This window comes from Capricornis sumatraensis, chromosome 10, assembly GCF_032405125.1.
Source record: "Capricornis sumatraensis isolate serow.1 chromosome 10, serow.2, whole genome shotgun sequence".
Taxonomy (NCBI): domain Eukaryota; kingdom Metazoa; phylum Chordata; class Mammalia; order Artiodactyla; family Bovidae; genus Capricornis; species Capricornis sumatraensis.
In genome coordinates, this window is record NC_091078.1 from 86,481,241 (window position 1) to 86,503,033 (window position 21,793).

Sequence of the window (21,793 nt, forward strand, 5' to 3'; positions counted from 1 at the left end):
AACTCCCTGATGTTCAAGCTGGTATTAGAAAAGGCAGAGGAACCAGAAATCCAATTGCCAACATCTGCTGGATCATGGAAAAAGCAAGAGAGTTCCAGAAAAACATCTATTTCTGCTTTATTGACTATGCCAAAGCCTTTGACTGTGTGGATCACAATAAACTGTGGAAAATTCTGAGAGAGATGGGAATACCAGACCACCTAACCTGCCTCTTGAGAAACCTATATGCAGGTCAGGAAGCAACAGTTAGAACTGGACATGGAACAACAGACTGGTTCCAAATAGGAAAAGGAGTACGTCAAGGCTGTATATTGTCACCCTGCTTATTTAACTTCTATGCAGAGTACATCATGAGAAACGCTGGACTGGAAGAAGCACAAGCTGGAATCAAGATTGCTGGGAGAAATATCAATAACCTCAGATATGCAGATGCCACCACCCTTAAGGCAGAAAGTGAAAAGGAGCTAAAAAGCCTCTTGATGAAAGTGAAAGAGGAGAGTGAAAAGGTTGGCTTAAATCTCAACATTCAGAAAACGAAGATCATGGCATCTGGTCCCATCACTTCATGGGAAATTTATGGGGAAACAGTGGAAACAGTGTCAGACTTTATTTTTTGGGGCTCCAAAATCACTGCAGATGGTGACTGCAGCCATGAAATTAAAAGACGCTTACTCCTTGGAAGGAAAGTTATGACCAACCTAGATGGTATATTCAAAAGCAGAGACATTACTTTGCTGACTAAGGTCCGTCTAGTCAAGGCTGTGGTTTTTCCTGTGGTCATGTATGTGAAGAAGGCTAAGCGCCGAATAATTCATGCTTTTGAACTGTGGTGTTGGAGAAGACTCTTGAGGGTCCCTTGGACTGCAAGGAGATTAACCCTGGGATTTCTTTGGAAGGAATGATGCTACAGCTGAAGCTCCAGTACTTTGGCCACCTCATGCAAAGAGTTGACTCATTGGAAAAGACTCTGATGCTCGGCGGGATTGGGGGCAGGAGGAGAAGGGGACGACCGAGGATGAGATGGCTGGATGGCATCACTGACTCGATGGACGTGAGTCTGAGTGAACTCCGGGAGATGGTGATGGACAGGGAGGCCTGGCGTGCTGCGATTCATGGGGTCGCAAAGAGTCGGACACAACTGAGCGACTGAACTGAACTGAATTATCCAGATATCTTATTAAAGCTTAGAATTCTGGGCCCTTCTCCCAGAGTTTCCAGTTTGGTAGCTTTGTAGTAGGACTCAAGAATTTGCATTTCTAATTTCCCCAGGTGCTGTTGGTACTATTGCTCCAGGGAACACACCTTGAAAACCTCTGGGTTAGATGATTTTCAGTATTCACAATGACCTTTCATTTTTATGAGATAGTTGTACTTATTCTCCGTTCAATTGCTCAGTCGTTTCACTCCTTGTGACCCCATGAACTGCAGCATGTCAGATTTTCCTATCCATCACCAACCCCCAGAGTTTGCTCAAACTCATGTACATTGAGTTGGTGATGCCATCCAACCATCTTATCCTTTGTTGTCCCCTTCTCCTCCTGCTTTCAATCTTTCCCAACATCAGGGTCTTTTCCAATGAGTCAGTTCTTCACATCAAGTGGCCAAAGTGTTGGAGCTTCAGCTTTAGCATCAGTCCTTCCAATGAATATTCATGGCTGATTTCCTTTAGGATGGACTGGTTGGATCTCCTTGCAGTCCAAGGGACTCTCAAGAGTCTTCTCCAACACCACAGTTCAAAAGCATCCATTCTTTGGCACTCAGCTTTCTTCACAGTCCAACTCTCACATCCATACATGACTACTGGAAAAACCATAACTTTGACAAAGACTTACCTTTATCTCTGCTTTTTAATATGCTGTCTAGGTTGGTCATAGCTTTTCTTCCAGGGAGCAAGCATCTTTTAATTTCACGGCTGCAGGTACCATCTGCAGTGATTTTGGAGCCCCCCCAAATAAAGTTTCCCACTGTTTCCATTATTTCTCCATCTATATGCCAATGAAGTGATGGGACCAGATGCCATGATCTTCATTTTTTGAATGTTGAGTTTTAAGCCAGCTTTTTAACTCTCCTCTTACACTTTCATCAAGAGGCTCTTTTGTTCCTCTTTTCTTTCTGCCTTAAGGGTGGTGTCATCTGCATATCTCAGGTTATTGATGTTCTAGAAAGCAGTATTTGTACATTGAGGCAAATTATCCATACTCTCCCTTCGTACCTGAAATGTGTTAAATTCTGGCTATATGGGTACTTCCAAATTAGATGGATTTTGCATAGCCCTCTGTTAACTGCTGGGTCACTGAAAACATTAGGGCCATTAAGCAACTGGACATTTATTGGTATGCTTTATAAACCAGTCCTCCATTTTCTTATGTCATCCTTTTTGTAATGCTGTTTCTGTTTTCCCATGAGGATTCAGTTTTCATCAGTTTGGTAGTAGGGTTGTTCCTGAATTAGAAAGCCACAGTGGTTTCCCAAGGTGGATGTGTATTTTCTTTCATTCAGAGAGAAACTGTCCTGTGTAGACATTGACTCATAAAAAAATGATTCCTTGGTACCCTGGATGTCAAGTGTCAAATCGTGCTTTTCCCCATCTTCTTAGCCGACCCCAGCCTGTGGCCCCCCAGGAAGGAGGATATGAAACACGTCACCTGTCTTGCTCCATACTACCTCTACATCAACCAGGAATCGTTTTCAGTTTGAACTCTATTTTATTTCTTCTTCTTTTTCCTCAGATTTTTTTTCTCTTAATTTTTGAAAGTTTGCTATAATAGTTCTCTGGGAGTACACACATGTTTTTGTAATTGTACACAAGGTCAAAGAGCATTTGTACTTTTGATAAATTGCTTTTAGATAAAGATAAAACCATTTGCGAAAAGAGAGACCCCAGAGATACCTCTTTAAGCGTTAGAAGGTTTATAGTCAATGCTTAACCATGAACATTTTCAGCTTAGCAAAAATGAAACAGATGGTTAAAAACAGTACCTGACAGATGGGACCTAGAGGATTTGAGTTCAGGTGGCTACTTGAAGAGCAGAGGGATTTAAGAAGACTTGTTGTCTGTGTGTGAGCTTTTGCTTGAAAACACTAAATCCAGCGCTGGTAGGGAGAGTGGGATATTTTAAGAGGACTTACCCGAATACATCTTCAGTTCAGTCGCTCAGTCGTGTCCGGCTCTTTGCGACCCCATGAATCTCAGCATGCCAGGCCTCCCAACTCCCGGAGTTTACTTAAACGCATGTCCATCAAGTTGGTGATGCCATCCAGCCATCTCAAACTCTGTCATCCCCTTCTTCTCCTGCCCCCAACTCCTCCCAGCATCAGGGTATTTTCCAATGAGTCAACTTTTCGCATGCGGTGGTCAAAGTTTTGGAGTCTCAGCTTTAGCATCAGTCCTTCCAGTGAACACCCAGGACTGATCTCCTTTAGAATGGACTGGTTGGATCTCCTTGCAGTCCAAGGGACTCTCAGGAGTCTTCTGCATCACCACAGTTCAACAGTATCAATTCTTCGGTGCTCAGCTTTCTTCACAGTCCAACTCTCACATCCATACATCTTAGTGAACATTAATTGTGGGGCAGCTTAAATGATGTCTTCTTGATAGCTAAGGATCTGTAGTAATAGACTCTGCTTTCCTTAAATTTGTGTATGATCTGAGTTTCTCAGTGGAATTTGATGAATGTCCATTTTCTACATCCTCTTCTCTTCCAGACTTCAATTTGAGGAAATGTCATTCAGATTTGGCCAACATCTCATCAAGCCCTCGGTGGTGTTTCTCAAAACAGAAATGTCCTTTGCCCTGGTGAACAGGAAGCCTGTGGTACCTGGACGTATCCTTTTTTTTTTTTTTAAGAGAGAAAACAGACGAAATGAACACAGCCATTAACCTCTAGTATTCGACCAAAAAGGTAAGCAAGGAATCCTCCTGTCTCCCCCTTTGGAGAAACCAGGTAGGACAATATTCACATTTATTCTGAATCCAGTTGGTGGCACCAGTAATATGGTTGATCAGTGCTGCAGAACTTCTGAAAAGGAGTTGCTTAGCAACTGTGGCTTTGGAGGTGAGTTTTTGCATGACCTTTTCATTGTTGTGGCTGTGTAAATAGATAGGTGCTTCTAAAATGGATCCAGTGAATATCCTTAGCACTTTGTTTTCAGGTGTCAAGTGTGCACTTTAATAGTAAGATAAGAGATTGGGTGACACACTTGTGTTGTGGAAGTAAGGTGTTACATGAAGATTTGAGACTGGCTTGGTTTCTTTACCTCTTGGAAATCATTCAAGCTGTGAATTTTAATTGCATTCAAACACATAAATATACTACAAAAATATATATATATATATATATTTTATGTTAGAGTCTGAGATAGCATTTTCTCTTGGAAAACATCCCAGCTTCTAGATCATTGTCTGGTGCCATTGGTGGTGTTGGGTATTTTATTTCCCTCTGACCATCGATTTCAGTAGAAGCTTTTTTCTTTGCGGTGGGAAAGGGAGAATTTGGTGAAATGCCCTGGAGAGTTATTTTTATGTTGTTGAAAGTATCACTCGTGACTGTATGTGGATGACATTTGTACTAACTCTTCAAAAATTTTGTTCCCCCACCCCCACCCCAACTTAATTTACTATGCAGAGGGCAACAAACTATGAAATGCTCTATTTTAAGATCATAAGCATTTCCACATTGAGACATGCTTCTACTTTGAAATAAATTTCTCGGTAATTCTGAGTGTCAAGATTTTTTCTAAGAGTGAGTTATATTTTTTTAAATGGGATTTTTGAAAATGCTTGAAAACTTGATGAATCATCTTCTTTCTTGACCATGTAACTACTAATAAAACATGCCGCAAAAGATAATTGTGTTTTTTGTGGTAGACTCCCAAATTTCTTGATTTGAACTTTTAACCTAAATAAATTTCATAAATTTATAAAAATAATAATATCAATAAGCTAGTAAATAATATATATTTTTCTTAATATTTAACTTTTAAATTTATAAAAATATTTAATTTTATAAGTATATAAGATCAGAAAATTTCATCTTCTGTTTATTAAAGTAAAAACTCTAAAAGGATGTAAGATGCTCCTATAAAATGACAGTTTTTAAGTTGTGTCACATTTTCATATTGAGTTTCTCCAGAAGACCTTGAAGTTCTTGAAATAACACAGGCATTTTATTTTCTCATTTGATTTTGCTGCAAGTCTGTGGTTGCCTTTTTCCTTTGAGGAATATTTTTTTAAGCAAAATGTCTAATTCCTGTGTCAAAAGGATAATGTTTAAATGCCATCTCTCTTTGGGTGTCAGTTTTAATTGACTTTTGTCAAAGAACTGAGGGAATTTGGGGTGAAAATGTGAATTTAGATGAACAAATCTTAATGCTTCGGACTGACAGAATATGAGATTGTAGAGCTGCACTTTTTAAAAAACGGTTAATAATGGAATAAACGTTGATTTTTTTTTTTAACTCCTATATTAACGGTAAGAAACTTGATTTTTCATGGTCTTTTTAACCACCTCTGAAAGTGTGCTGGGTAAGACCTGGGTCATATATGTATTTGAACTGAAATAGAGGTGTCTGCTTCAAGGAAAATATTTAGAGTGAACAGTGAGCAGTTAGTGAATGATGACTAGTTTTGTTCCAGATGGCACTGAAATTGCCATTTTGAAAATGAGTCCTGGTTGATTATCACCTCGTTGAGTAAATGCCAAGGACAAGGGGACCATTGTATTAAAATCAACAACCTCAGTTTGTTTGGAAGGTAGCAAGAAGGACTCAGCTCTGTCCAAGGCTGAGAATGGTACACTCAGTGCAATCAGCGTACTCTGTAAAGCTCTTTTACATCTACAGTGTTTAAGGTAATTTCAGGGGCAGTGGATAATGGATTCAAACAATCCTTTTTATATAATGATTCTGAAACTTTTTATTTTACTTTACCTTGGTAAACTCTCTTAGGTGACAATTGTGAGAAGAATTTTAATAAGTAACTCATTTGCTTGCGTGAAGTAATATTCTTTTGTCCTGTGATTTGGAAATTGAAACAGTGAATAGCTCTGCCTACTAGCTCAGTTCAGTTCAGTCTCTCAGTTGTGTCCGACACTTTGTGACCCCATGAATCGCAGCACGCCAGGCCTCCCTGTCCATCACCATCTCCCGGAGTTCACTCAGACTCACGTCCATCGAGTCCGTGATGCCATCCAGCCATCTCATCCTCGGTCGTCCCCTTCTCCTCCTGCCCCCAATCTCTCCCAGCATCAGAGTCTTTTCCAATGAGTCAACTCTTTGCATGAGGTGGCCAAAGTACTGGAGTTTCAGCTGTAGCATCATTTCTTCCAAAGAAATCCCAGGGTTGATCTCCTTCAGAATGGACTGCTTGGATCTCCTTGCAGTCCAAGGGACCCTCAAGAGTCTTCTCCAACACCACAGTTCAAAAGCATCAATTTTTCGGCGCTCAGCCTTCTTCACAGTCTAACTCTCACATCCATACATGACCACAGGAGAAACCACAGCCTTGACTAGACGGACCTTAGTCGGCAAAGTAATGTCTCTGCTTTTGAATATACTATCTAGGTTGGTCATAACTTTTCTTCCAAGGAGTAAGCGTCTTAATTTCATGACTGCAGTCACCATCTGCAGTGATTTTGGAGCCCCCCAAAATAAAGTCTGACACTGTTTCCACTGTTTCCCCATCTATTTGCCATGAAGTGATGGGACTGGATGCCATGATCTTCATTTTCTGAATGTTGAGCTTTAAGCCAACATTTTCACTCTCCTCTTTCACTTTCATCAAGAGGCTTTTTAGTTCCTCTTCACTTTCTGCATTTCATAAAATAAATGGTGAAATGGTTGCAGCAGACCATCACTGCCCCTCCTGCTCCCTGCCCCGTCCTCCGCAGTGGTCTACCCTGCCTGCCCTAAATAAGCCCCTTGTTGTGGGTCTTCTAGGTCTTCTGATTCTCTACCCCTGGACTTCCCCAGCCCAGCCTACAGCTCTCTCAGAACCACAGCTCTGATGTCACCACTCTCCTATTCCTTTGCAAAAAATCACTGATGAATATAATGGATATCATTTTATTTGAGAATTGTTGTTCAGTCGCTCAAATGTGTTCAACTCTTTGTGATCCCATGAACTGCAGCACACCAGGCTTACCTGTCATTCACTGTCTCCCAGAGTTTACTCAAACTCATGTTCATTGAGTTGGTGATGCCATCCAGTCATCTCATTGTTGTCCCCTTCTCCTCCTGACCTCAATCTTTCCCAGCATCAGGATCTTTTCCAACTTGAGGATAAAGTCCAAATTTCTTAGCATCCCTTTAAAAGATTTTCATTATCTTAACTCACCCTCCCCACTTTCCAGCTATTTCCTTCAACAAGTGTTGTATTTCTCTTTACCTGCTGACTCCCACTCTTCCTCATGCTTCTCTCTTCACCTCAAGGTCCTTCCCTTCCTTTTCACTTGAACTAAAGTGCTTACTTCGATACCTGTCCTGCCCTCTTAGGGAAAAAAACAGTTCCATCCTTTTTGTGACACTTGATTCCTTATTCGCATGTTGATTTATTCAATGGTTTATTACTGAGCTACTCTCTTCCAAGCACCATGCCAAACACTAATCCCAGTCTGCCCCAGACCAGAGCTGTGTTCATTTCTGTTTGTCTGTGTGTGGAGTTTCATTCCCGGGAAGAGGTGGGGGTGAAATCGGCTCTTAGTATGTCTCTTTTTCTTAGCACCCAGAATATTGTGTTGACTGAATTTAAAGTGAATCTGTAAACACCAGGAGCTTGTGGATAGTTTCAATTAATACTGAGATCCTGCCTTTCCTGTATTCCCATGCACAAAGCCATGTCTTATCAACATTTTATTCCAGATTTATTAGTATCTCATCCAATTCTCCCTGCATGCTCTGTCAGTTACAGTTCTCTTTACACTACTGTTAAGAGTGTCTTGTATTAAGTCTAAATGCAGTGAATGGACTGACGGCATATGGGAAGAGATTCTTTTCCATTTTTTTCTGACTGTGTTAATTGGCCAATGGATGAGTCTATATTTTAAGGGCAGTATATTGCTATCTTGTTGTGAACTGGAAAATTCTATTTTGTGTTTTTGATGATTTCTTTTTTAAAAGAGTGTTGAGGTGGCCTCTGGGGAATGTGCCATTCAGAAGAGACTTGTAAATGTCATCTTTGAACTTGTGTCCTCTCTTAACATTTCGCTCCCCACTCCTCAACCTTTTTTTTTGCCACTTTACTCACTGGCTCACTTTATACGTTCCTGAGGAAGAAAAGAACCGTCAGGTCGGGGGCTGCAGATATGCTTTTGAAGCAAGACTGTTTGCTTCCATTCTCAGAAGAGCCACTTACGTCCCTCCTCATCCCCACCTAAAGCAGACACTTCTGCTTGTTGCAAACAGTGTTTAAAGTTGATTGAATAGGCTTTGGCCTCTGTGGTGCAACACTCTGGAAGCATATGTCTGAAGGTCTTTAATCCCTTAATTTCCTGTTGCTGGAAAATGCTTTTCAGGGAGTCTTGGAAGGAGAACAGAAGCATTTTGGAGGTTGCATCTTCAGAATTCTGCAGCCAACGTTTTATTCATGTACTTGGTGCAGCCCAGCTATTGTTCGTGGCTTGAAAACATTTGAGTCAACGTGGTTAATACTTGTCTCCACTCCACTCCCCTTGCATCAGGCTGTGTCTACCTCTCATCTTGAGGTGAGCATGAAAAATGAATTTGAACATTAGTGGAATCCATTTGGGGACTGGGGCTTTTGTTGTAAATAAAATTATTCATTTGTTACGTCCTGTAGTTTTCAGCAGACAATGTATTGATCTTTGAATTGCTATTCAGCATGGCATATGGGGCTCTGACATAAGGGGAACATGGCCACGTTTGTGGACAGGTTGAATGCGTTGTGTAATGACAGAAACAAACCTTGCTTGCTGGCCATACTATATTATACAAATCTTTTGTCAACAGTTTATTGAATCTGTTATTAAAAAGAGCAGATTCTTCCAAGCGGGAGCATCACACACAGAATGTTATCAGGGCCAAGCCACGTTAGGATGATACATTGAGGACAGCCTTACAAAGTGTATTTGTGAAGAATTAGAGTAGGTAACTTAAAGGACATTTCTGCTGACATATTAGAAACAAAAGTTTGGTGCAAGGGAAATTGTGTTCTAAGGTCTAACTTCAATAGATAAAAAAGAAAAATCCAGCAATTGCCTTTTAATACAAAATTTTACCTCCCTAAGCAAGCAGTGTTCTGTTTTCAGGCCATTGCCATGTTGAGTATTCTTGAAATAAAGGAACAGATAATAAAAATAGCTTCATTACTTAACCATGCTTCTTACGGAATAGATGCTATAGATAAAAGTGCCCTTTTAGTCCTTCCGTAAAAATCAGAAATATTTGTCATTTCCTGAGTAGGTTGTAATCTTGTGAATTTCTTTAATTGTTCAGGAAACTGCAGTTATTAGTGATCTCATGATCTTTTCATTTCTGAAAGAGTTTCTTTTAAAAACCTTCCTGTGCAAATAAAATGAGTGCAAGCACTATTTTAATATCTTTGTTACTAAAGATAGACCTTTTTGCTCTTGAAATTTCCCTAAGCATATGCCTACCCTAGCCCCCACCCCCCCACCGTTTTTGGGCCTGTTGTGTATTACTCAGCTTAAAATACTGTAGGAGATACGTGTTCAAAGTTGAGCATACACCCTTTGTCCTGAGCTGAGTAGTGGGAAAAGTTGGTTTCCTTGTGGTCATGTTTTTTCTTGACTTCATTTGGCAGATTGTTGTGTCCAAAAGATCTGCAAGCAGCAGTGATTGCTCAGAGTGTTCTTATGCTGTTTCTAAGGGAAAGGTTTCCGTATAAATGTGTGCCTACCTTTGGGTCAGTAGAGTACACTGCCTCCAGCTTGAACAGTTTTTTACAGCATTCGTCAGGAGCAACACAGGAAGCTCTTCTATGCTTTCGGCGTGCACTAAATTGACTGATATCTTTTTTCAGTGTCCAGAACCTGGCACAGAGTATCCTGCCAGCCCCCATTACAAGACAAACCTTGTGTGTCTGTCATCTATCTTGGCTTGTCATCTGAGGAGTTACTGCTCAGAGAGAAAATATGGTTATCTGCTGTTTCTTGGGTTGGTAGTGAGCTCATAGTGTTGAGTAGGATTCTGAGGCTGTATGCAGGGGCAGTGGGCAGTAACTGCCACAGGTAGCAGAGTAGAAAGGCTCCTTGCCAAGACTTTTCCTCTCGGGTTTATTTCTCATTCTTGAAGCTGAGACTGGCATCTTTATTTTTTATTATAGACAGAATGATAGATTTGAAGGGTTTAATAGATTCTTTGTGTGTGTGTGTGTGTGTGTGCAACAAACATTTGAAATTGGATGGAGAAAAATGTGTGGATTTTATATATTTTGCCCCAGTGACTTCAAATAAAGGTGACTCACCCATGAAACAGTGTGCCTGAGGCGTGTACACACTGATCTCTAGACTTCATCCAGCCCCCTTCCTGCTGGCCACCATCTCTCCCTGGCTCCTTGCAACCTACTGGTTGGTAAGGATACCGGTGAGTGGTGATTTTGTGGTTCACTTTGCCCCTACACTTCATCCCTTAGTTGTGACTGTTTACCTTTGACCTTGACTGCTTCTCCATAATAGGATTTACCTTCTAGCTTCAGGAACTACTGTGAGTGGGGTGAGATGAACTGGCTTGACCATGGTGATGCATTTGAGGAGGAAAGTCCTGACGGCTTTTAAATCAGAGCTTTTAGGAGGTTTCTGTATTCTTTTAGAATTGCACAAAGCCCACAGACTTATTTTACAACCACAAAAAGATACCTTTGCCACCTGCCAATCTCTCACAGAACATAATCCTATTAGTGTGTGTGTGTGTGTGTGTGTGTATGTGAGTGAGTTAGGGAACAGGAGATGCTCTGTCTCCAGCTCCAGCAAATGGTGGGATGATAATTATATGTGTTAAAATAACACTTTGAATATTCTTCATATTAATTGCAAAAATGAATATCCTGTATAGAATGCCATTCCCCATTTCTATTTATTTCCATGTGAAACTTTCCTCAGGTAATTTAAACTCTCATGGTTAACAGTATCTGAACTTGTTCATTATATTCTGGGCATATTTTTGACCTGCTTCCCATGCAAGCTATCAGATTGTGAGCAACAGGAAAAGGCTGGTCACGGTGTTGCCAGCCTTGCACTTGTAACAGAACATAATTAGAAGTAATGAATGGAATAATACATCATTATTCACAAGAAATGTCATGTAATTAACTCAGATAACACAAAATATATCCTAATTTCCATTTGGAATGAAAATAGATTTGTTAGAACATCAGTAGGCAGTTTAATGTTTATCCTATATTTTCATACACATATCAAAACTGTTAAAATCTATTGAATGAATATACATGGATTTTCCACAACACAATAAGTCAAGATGTCTTTCATTCGCTAATAGAGTCTTATGAGTATGCCTTGTTTATTATATATACATAATTTATATATATGTTCCAGTCTTAGAATTAGCATAATTAATTTATATTTATTGCAAATTAATGATCTAATTTATTTACTTAGCTCCCATTTCCTTCCTCAAACTAATCGACTGAAAAAATAACTATAAATTTGCAAATAGCTCTTGGGCACAAATCCTAAATTGGCCTTATCCTCAGAACTCTCTGTAATAGTAGGTATCTGAACTAGTTTTGCAATCTAAATTGTTTTCCTGAGATTTCCATTCCAGGCTTTAAATATGCCTCGAGTCCTGGCTTGGCTTAGATGGATCCACAGCTGGGGATCAGGCATATGGCTGGATATCTTAGGCAGAGGACTTATTTTTAGATGCAGCAGTTAATATGACACACAGCAGTGACCAATGTCCCAATGTCAGTGTATTTCCTGGAAGTTCTCTGCTCTGTCACAACACCATCCTGTTAATTTCTGCTTTGTGGGAAGATCTGGAGAGACCCAGGGGAGGAGGCAGAGAAGTGTGAGCAGCTCCCAGGAGGCAGTATGGGCAGAACTGTTATAATATTTTAATAGCAGGAACGGGCATGCCAGTGGATGCAGTCAGTTACAGCCCTGGTTTTAGAAATGAACACTGATAGGAGGAAGCTTCGTTTACATCCTATGGCTCAAGCCTGGTATTTGCTCTTAAACACCATGGAGACTGGCATATAATAGCAGAATCGCCAATGAATTAAAAACACCAAAATTCTTTCTTTGTTTTAAATGGCTGGCTTCCTCACAGTGGAATGGTAACTGCTTAACACCGTTATAGGGGAAAACTTAAGTGCAGCAGGAAAGGGTTGAGACAGTGGTTTCTTGGTCTGTCTGTCTCATGCGTGTGAATGTGGTAGGGATGAGTGTGTATGTACATGCATTCAACTTGCTAATATCTTTTATTGAAAATAATGTCATAGAAATAAATTGATTGAAAGACGTTTTTGCTGTTGTCTCTCTGTCATGTCCGACTCTTTGCCAACCCCATGGATGCAGCACACCAGGCTTCTCTGTCCTTCGCTATCTCCCAGAGTTTGCTCAGACTCATGTCCCTTGTGTCGTTGATGCCATCCAACCATCTCATCCTCTGTCGTCCACTTCTCCTCCTGCCCTCAGGTTTTCCCAGCATCATGGTTTTTTCCTAATGAGTCAGCTCTTCGCATCAGGTGGCCCGAGTATTGGAGCTTTGATGCTGAAATTGAAATAAGTGAATTAAATAATATTTTATGATGAGCAATGGATTGTTGAGGTCGCTATTTTGTTCTATCCCCTCTGACCAGTTGGAATGGGAAGGCAGAGTCTCAGGCCAGTGTTGGCCGTAATTCATGGGAGTCAAGACTTCACTCAAAACTCTGGATCCTCATTCTGTTGCTCTTTCTGCCACTTCTAGTTGCTGTCCCATGTGCTCCAAACCTTTTTGTACCATTGGTTAGGTGTTTTGAGGAGTTCTTTTCCCTGGAGTCTTAAACATCCCCATTTATCCTGCTTTCCAGTGCTACATTATTGTCCGTCTACACTCTGTCATTTATAATGTTTGCTGCCATTTTGGTGTCTTTGGCGTTTGATTGTAATCATCATCATTTAGGAATAGGGCTAACTTTGAGGACTTCTGAAAAACCTACGTGGCTTAAGCATGACTCTGCAGCACTGTGAGTGCGGGCCCAAACACCTTGCTTGGCAAGCAGGGTAATTCACTCCCAGGTAAGGTGAGTCCAGGAAGAGTGAAATTCTGCTGGTTCTCTACATTTTCTCTTTTCTAATAGGTTTTAAAATGGCTGTAGTTACCAAGAGATCTTTTCATCTTCAAGATTTATTTCCAGTTCAAGAGATTTGTTGAGACTAAGAATTATCTGTTGAGTGCTAATACTTTAATAGTAAACCATGGATCCCCTTCCATTTACCAAAGATGATTGCTTTCGAATTTATTAAATAAGATGTGTCAAGGTAAAATGAATCAACAGAAATTACATTAAATTCTGAAGCATGTTTCTCATGCCAACATCTATTAATATGGTACTAGTTAGTATTTTCTATTCTGTTTAGGGACCGAATGACTCCTAGAAGCTTTTTTTTTTTTATTAAATTTTAAAATCTTTAATTCTTACATGTGTTCCCAAACATGAAACCCCCTCCCACCTCCCTCCCCATAACATCTCTGTGGGTGAATCCCCATGCACCAGCCCCAAGCATGCTGTTTCAGTCATGGAGCTATAGCTGCAATAATGAAACTGAAATTCAGGGCTGGAACAGACATTGAGTGGGACTTTTCATATTGCCCTGGAGTGTGAACCTAAACAGAAAGGTTGACATCATTTCTGGTGAGATGCCCATGTGTGGGCGATAGCCACACTCTCATGGCAGCAGCAGACCCAGACACACCTGTTGAATCCCACCTCCATGCTCACAAACCTAAGTCAGGGGAAGTAGAGAGCCGTGAAGAATGCTGAGAGGCTGTTCTCTTACCTCTTTCTAGAGTGATTATTCCTACCCCTCTTCCAGCCCCCACCAAGTGTCATGTGCTCAAAGCCCTGAGCGGGGGCTTGTTTCATCCTTGATGAAAGGATGCTGGCATCTTGTTCCTTGGAGTGATGCTGGCTGAGCAGAACCTGCAGGCTGTGCTGACACTGCTATCTACACAGTGGGGTCACAGTGTAAGCACAGGCTCTTTAGGACCACAGGAGGCTTCCCCTTTGCCCTACAGAGATTAGGATTGCACCCAAACATAGACCAGTGCTTGCTTCTCATCTGCCTATTTCTGAGTGGTGGGTAAGGAGATCAGGAGAGGCTTTTTGCAGGGCAAGGAGAATAATGTTCCTGAGAAGAAGATGGGAGCAACTTTTCTACTCCATTTCAATTTCCACAGCCCCTGGAGGAAACGAACAGATACCTCCCCTGGTTCTTATAAAAACCCATGAATATCAGCAGTAGGTGCTACAAGGCTGGTCAGGTAGATTTGTTGTTCCAACTGAGGCACAGGCCTGTGGAGAAAGTGACTGGATCATAAACCGCTGGCAAAGTTATAAAGGGAGACATGACCATCCTTTTGTGAGAGAGTTCTCAGAAGCAGATAGAGTGAGGGTGGAACTTGAAGACCTTCAAGCCTCCGAATCCTGAAACATGCAGAGACCACCATATTTGCAGAAACTCTCGGCAGATGGAACTGGGATGGGGCCAGGGAAACCTGCTCTCCACCCGCTGACACAGAACTCTGCCTCCAATCCCAGAGTAGCTCGGTCAGGAGTGGGGGAGAAGTTGGTAGAGAGCTCTAACTGCTCAAGGTTCCATCTCAAATCTGTTAGACAGGACTGGAAATTTTAATCTGAGATTGGATTGTTGGACACACATTGTACGCAGACGTCATCTTCCTCTCTAAGGTTTCAGTACCACGTTTACTTTCTTTTTCTTTGTGGCTTTAATCATGTTCGAACTTACTGTGTAACTCATCTGTGTCTCGGGCTGACCAGAATGCAAGCTCTGTGAAAGTCGGAATCGCTGTGAGGGTGGGAATTCCTGACTGCATCCCCGTGTGCCTGGCATGTGACAGACAATCACTAAACATTTGTTCGATGAGTAACGATGGTTGACTATCTGAAATTATTAGCTTTAAAACCTAAAAAAAGACAAGGGTCCTCACTTAGCAAGTAGAATAATGTGATAAATTTTTACACCTGGCAATTCAGTATGATGGTTAGGAGCATCAGCTTGAATTTTTACACATCTCCATACATGCACACACTCACACGTGGGTGCACAGTTGAAATTTATTGTTCCACAGTGCATGGCTTTGAAAGAGAGGACTAACAGGTGGTTTCAGCATGAAAAAAAAAAAAATACCTTCCCTCTGTGCACCCCAGCAGAGTGGCTGAAGATTTCTGTGTAGATTCCAGCCAGGCCAGTGAAACTAGCCTTTCTTGGTTCAGCCCTATTTAATATCCTCCTAAATGTCACAGATTAAACAGGGTTTGGTATCTCAGCAGATGATGAACTTCAATTTCCCAAGATTTTTTCACCATCTTGTCTTCCTCGGGGAGTCTAGGGCAAGTGTGTATGCAATTTCTTCAGTCCTTCAGTCAATTTTTATGGCCCCCTTTTCTTGGCTTCTCACACATACAGGTTGTCTTACATATGTACTTATTTATACATCTTTGTGTCTAATGCATTCCTTTGGTAAAGCCTTTCTTAAGATATATTGTTATTTATACAGTAACCAGGGCATCACTGAGGCAGTTTGTCTACTTGGTTACTTCCTGAAAGTGTTTAGAAAATGACTTAAGTTGACTAATAAAGTGTAGTGAAATAGTAAGATTAAGTACTTTAAAAATAAGAGCAAACAAGCAAGAGTCAAAAAGAGAATAAGGAAAATAAGATGGAGCCAAAAGTGAACGTAGTACATGAAATAGATACCAAGTGTCCATAAAGCTGTCAGAGCTGGGTTACAGAGTTGGCCCTGGCCTCTCTGGCACCAGCCTAAGGAAGGAGAAAGAGATGCTCTCCTTGAGGCAGAAATGGGCTGATTGTTCAGGAAGTGCAGAAACGTGACCAGCAACAGGGATCAGTTGTAGTTTCTGAGGCCAGAACTTGTAATGGAGAGCATCCTCAGCATATCCTTACACTGCCGCTAGCCAGCTCCACCACCCCTGCCCACGTGTGCCTGGACCGGGCACGACCACTTGTCTACCTTCTTGTTTACACCTCCCAACCACTTCCCTCCTCTGCCCTTCAACCTAACATCACACAGCACCTGGCATGGGCTTCTTAACGTAGATATTAGACCACATTATTCCCTGGCTTTAAGATTTGCAGTGGTTGTTTCTTTCGATTAGAATAACATCTCGAGTCTTCACTTTGGCGTCCTGGATTTCTGACCCTTGCCTCAGTGAGCTGTGTCAGCCACTGGGCTTTTGCACCAGCCTTGTCTTCACCAGGAGTGAGCTTCCCTCTGACCTTCGCATACATGCCTCCCCAGGTCTCATCTGCTCTGCTCCAGTGCCCATGTTGTCACCTCCTCACAGAGGCCTTCCCTGACCCCACTGCAGAACTCAAGCCACGGAAAACAATGATCAGTGATGATTAGAGAGGCTCTCTTCCTGTCCTGTGACCAGCATCATTGAACATACAGGGAGGAGAAAGACTCTACCTGCTGGTGGGTCTAATATTTTGTGTACCCTCTTCCAGTGCAGAGCCATTTATACTTGTTGAAACTGCCAGTGAATTTGGGACAGGGAGTTGGAGAACTGGTTTTTAGTCCCATTTGGAGATTCTAGTCAAGTGAGTTCATCTTTTTTTTTTTTCCTAATCTAAAAATAAAGATAGCTTTCTAGATTAAAGCAAGATGATGTGTAAGTCAGAAGAATGAATGGCTTTGGCTGTGAAAGCATGGCATAATAATGACACTTTTTTCTTTGTCATTATCCTGACACTTTGAGGCTAACCAAGGGCTTGGGATTGGATAAGGGGTGCCATTTAATTGTGGCCCAAAGTTGATAAAACTGAAGCTTAAACCAAATTAATTTCTGGATTTCTATGTGAATATCACATAACAATTGGAATAACCCCAAACCCACTTTTAAACTACTCAATTAAGAATGGCATTAAAATAATACCCAGGATTTAAAGTAAACCTGCAAAATGATGAGAATTTGACATTTTATGAACCTTTTTATTTTTTTTCCCTGTAAGATGTGGTTAAAAAAATTATTTTCTACTGTCTTTAGTGCCTGGGAAGAATAGGTAAGTGAGCAATCCCAGGGTTCATTCATGGCTGAGAGTTGCTTTGCTGCGTTGATTGTTAAAGCCTTCCAGGGTTTAGATTAGTCTAAACCAGGGGTCTGGATGCTCCACTCTCATTAACTGTAATGGGACTTACTGTGTACATCTCTCTCCTTCACACACAGCACTGAAAAATGACCCCCTAACACCACCTTTGTGTCTTGCTCTTTGAACTAATTTTAATGGATTTTTTTTTTTTTAAGTGAAGTGTCTCTGTACAAGCCTCAGGGCAATAAGATTGCTACCAATTTGCTGATAAGTAATAGTCCTTTGTTTTGCAGTGTTCAGCCTATACATGCTGGAGTGATTTGGGCCCAGAACTGACTCAGTTTATTTCCAGTGAAACTACTCTTTTCCCCCTTTTCTTTCTTTTCTTCATGTCTTTTTTTTTTTAATATCTCAGTGTCCTGAATATAATAATCAGTACACAGTAGGTATTCAGCACTCATGGAGTTCTGAAACTACTAAAATGTTCCTGAGAAAAGAGGTTAAACTATATTCAAAGCATTCGGTATTCTCATTGCAGTCTTTTAGTAACCAGCTAATGAATTGCTTGGCTAAATAAATGTTTTGTTTAAATTATGTCTCTGTAAAAAGCAATCTAGTTTATATCAGGTGTAACAGATTTTTAAATCTTGCATTTATTTTTTCTAATTATGAGAATATCTTTCCATTATAGAAAATAAAAACTATCCATAATCTCATTACCCAGAAACAACCCCTTCCAAAATTGCAGTTTATTTCTATCTAATTTTTTCCCTATTTTTTGCATTTTTTAAGAAAGATAAATATTTTATAACCTGATTTTTCAGCTATTATTGACATTTTCTGATGTTTTAATAACACTGAGATTTTTATTAATGAAGTTCTAGTGTACCATATGGATCTACCATGATATTCACTATTCAAACCACATGTAAGGAATATTTTAGTGAAAGATCTTCGGTCACATTCCTGATAAATTTCTTAAACTGGAATCACTTGATAAAATGTTATGCAGTATTTAAGCTGACAAATATCCCCAAATTTGTCTTTTACCAGCAGCACGTGAAACTATACATCACGTGATAGTCTCTTCAACTTTGAAAGTTTAAGATGTGGGGGCTTCTCTTAACCTTTGCCAATGTGATAGATTTTACATATGTCATTGTTTTCCATTTAAGTTACTTAATTGGATAATATGATGAACTTTTCAGTGTGTTCATGAATTATTTTTAATGACTTAATTATTAGTGTCCTATTTGTATATTTATTAAAACTCAGAGAGCTTCTATGAATTAGCCCTCTCCCTGTTGTATTTGTTGCAAATATTATTCCTACTTTGACTCATCCTCTCCAGTTGCTTATGATAATTACATACAGAAATTTCAGGTTTTTTGTAGTTAAGCTTGTCAACTTTATCATTTGTGAGGTTTTCCAGTTTTTTTAAGCTTACAAAGCATTTCTATGCAGAGATCAGTTAAATATTTATTTTCTGCATTTTTTAAAAAAATATTCTTTATCTTTTTTCATCTACTACCACCAAGAATTTCATAGTACTTCATAGGCATGCTTTAAAAATTCACTTTATCTTCCTGGCAGCCCTTTGAAGGAGGTAGAGATTGCTATTCCCAAGTTATCAGTGAAGAGACTGGGGGTGGGGCACTGCATCAGATAGCCTCTTTCCAGAAGCAGACCTGTGGTTTCTTATTCTATAAAAAATAATACGAATAGTCCCTGACTGAAGATGGTTCAGCTTATGAGTTTTGGGCTTTCATATGGTACAAAAGTGATACACATTCAGCAGAAACCGTATTTAGAATTCTCAGTGTGGTCTTTTCCCAGAATAACAATGCGTTCTATCATGTTGCTGGGCGCTGGCAGCCCCCACAGCTCCCAGTCAGCCACACAGTCGGGAGGATTAGCAACCGATACCCTTCAACCCAGACCACCATTCCTTTTTTCACTTTCAGTTCACTATTCAATAAATTACATGAGATATTCAATGCTTTATTATAAAGTAGGCTTTGAGTTAGATGATTTTTTCCTAAATGTAGGCTTTCAGCAAGGTCCTTCATGAGAGTTTGACGAAACTGTAAAATACTGCCACTCTGCAAGGCAATATTTTTGTTTTGGAAAATATGCTTATTATAAAAATATTGTTTATGTTAACATGATGTGGATTTATTGTTTGAATCATTAGATAATGTTTTCTCAGTTCTAATTTCTACTTAAATATCGATAGATACAGTCCACAGGAACACAAGCTCTTTGGTGTTATCAATCATTTTCACCAGTTTTATGGGGTATGAAGACTGAAAGTTTTGTGGACTGCTCCTCAGCAGCCACTCCTTTGCCTCAGCTCTAGTTTCTCCTCTTGTCCTCACTATTGCTGCTTTAATTTCACAAAGCTTTATCTCCTAAGGGCATAGGTGATTTGGAACACAGAAATAGTAGCCACAGGACTGAGGGAGTGTAAGCTTTGCAGCCCATGCCTCTGTGTGAATCCTAGCTCAGCTCCTCATGGGTAGGATTCTCAACCCAGAAGTTATTTCAGCTGTCTTTGCTTTAGTTATCTCATGCTTAAGGTGGGGTAATGGTATCTGCCTCATGGGGTAGCTCTGAACATCACGTGAGCTAACATATGTAATATGCTTAAATGGTCCGTACTCTTTGCGATCCCATGGACCGTAGCCTTCTAGGCTCCTATGCCCAAGGAATTTTCCAAGCAAGAATTCTGGAGTGAGTTTGCCATTTCCTACTCCAGCCCTGGAATGTATGAAGGGGCAGATATCAGCTATCTTATTAGGTTTCTAAGGAGTTACCAGAGTTTGAGAAGACTGAAATGTGACATACTATTCCACAGGGTTCTTCAAGTTTTCCTTTTCCTCTTTTTGAATATTATTGAAGCCTGAACCTCCCTTTCTAGTCTATTTTCCTTAGCAGGACAGAGTCTCTGAAAGTGGGCTTTTTCTTTTTTTAATTGTGTGGTTAGTTCCTTTTGGGGTGGAGTTGCTACCAGAATGCCTTTTCTTCCTGCAAATCCGTAAGTACTAAAGCTATCACCCTCTTCCCCCACGGAAATCCCTCAGTAGTTTGTGATTCACATCCTGGAAACATATAGATTTTCCTTCCTCTCTTGGCCACCAGATCAAGCATCGCTCTTTCTAGTTGGTACCTATGAACAGGGACAGGGCCTCCTGTGCATGCTGGAGGCTCTGCAGCCTTCCTGCCTGCTGTAATCAAAGCTGCCTGCCACTCCAGAGCACACGGTTGTCTTTCCTATGGCTTTAGCTCACACTAGAATCATAGTACCTTTGCCTAATAACATGTTTCTCAAGCCACAGTCCTGTGCTCCAAGGACAGGGGTTTTTCTCCAGGCACCAGTGGTTGGTCTGTTCATCTGCAGTGCCCGCTCTCTCGTCCACCTTGTTTTATCTTCTCTTGAGTCGTCCTCAGTTCCCTCGGGGATGTGGCAGCCAGCTGCATTCCTGCCAGGTGGCGTCTGTTCATATGCCCTTCTGTCAGATGAAGGCTGGTCTTCCCACAAGGGACTCCTCATGGAAACACCAAAGACTAGTGTGAATGCAGGAGGCAGAGAGAGACTCCTCAGGGTCCCCTGATGCCCATGGCATCTCTGGGTGTCTGTCCAAACGCATCCAGATGGCCTCCTTTTCCACTGAGGAAGATTCCCCTCTCACTGACTTCCAGCGACATAACTGACACAAGAAATAAAATCTCTGTGATAAAGACTGGAGGATATTTAACCTCCAAAGAGAGTCTTATCTCAGCTATTCTCAACTGAAAAACATTTGTCTTTGTTTTCTTTTTTATTGTGTGAGGAAAATAATTTTGTGAATTAAATGTTTTGGACTTCGCTCATTTGGACCATACTTTCTGCCAATAAAGACAGGAGCTGACTTACAGACACAGTTGCTGCATAACAGATTTATTTTGATAGTAAGTGAGAAATTGGGGCAGCAGGGATATATCTGGGAATGTAATTTTCAAAATAAAAATGAATGAGGATTTTAAAATTTTAAACTTAAATTTGGGGAAAAAAACCAATTTCATGATCACCTGTTTCTCTCTAATCAAAATTCATTAACTTTGCCTTCTTGGTAACTCCCACAGTGTTTCTCTGCAGTCAGACTTTCCCTTTTTCCAAACCATCCAACAGGAATGTGCTGTAGACATAAAGACACCTTACTCCTATAATGCAGCCTGTCTCTCCTAAGAATAACCTATAAAACCATACACACCATTGGTGCAGAAAATCCAGATCACTTCAGTGATAACAACATACTTTCCTTCCTTGCTCACATTCTCTTCTTTCCTCATGATACATGATTCAGTCGAGGTCAATTCATTGTAATTGGTTATTAAATCCTCTTAATATCTTGTAATCTATAAAATGTCCCTACCTCCTCCCTTGGTTCTTGGTGTCATTAAATCATTTAAAGACTGCAGGCCAGTTGTCCCATGTAATATTTTACTTTCTTGATCCATCTGATAATTTTCTCATCATT

The 21,793-nt window shown here is 40.6% G+C and overlaps 1 protein-coding gene across 5 annotated transcripts in view; it reads left to right on the plus strand.

Annotated features, from left to right (window-relative positions):
* The window catches only part of FHIT (fragile histidine triad diadenosine triphosphatase), a 1,113,572-nt gene that overhangs the window by 277,157 nt on the left and 814,622 nt on the right, over nucleotides 1-21,793 (plus strand). For all 5 annotated transcript variants that reach the window (XR_011145481.1, XR_011145480.1, XM_068982552.1 and 2 more), the window contains exon 2: nucleotides 3,706-3,824. Coding sequence is in view for 3 of the 5 variants with exons in the window: in XM_068982552.1 (XP_068838653.1) it covers nucleotides 3,722-3,824 (103 nt within the window). In the remaining 2 variants the exon portion in view is untranslated. The remainder of the gene's footprint in view (nucleotides 1-3,705; nucleotides 3,825-21,793) is intronic.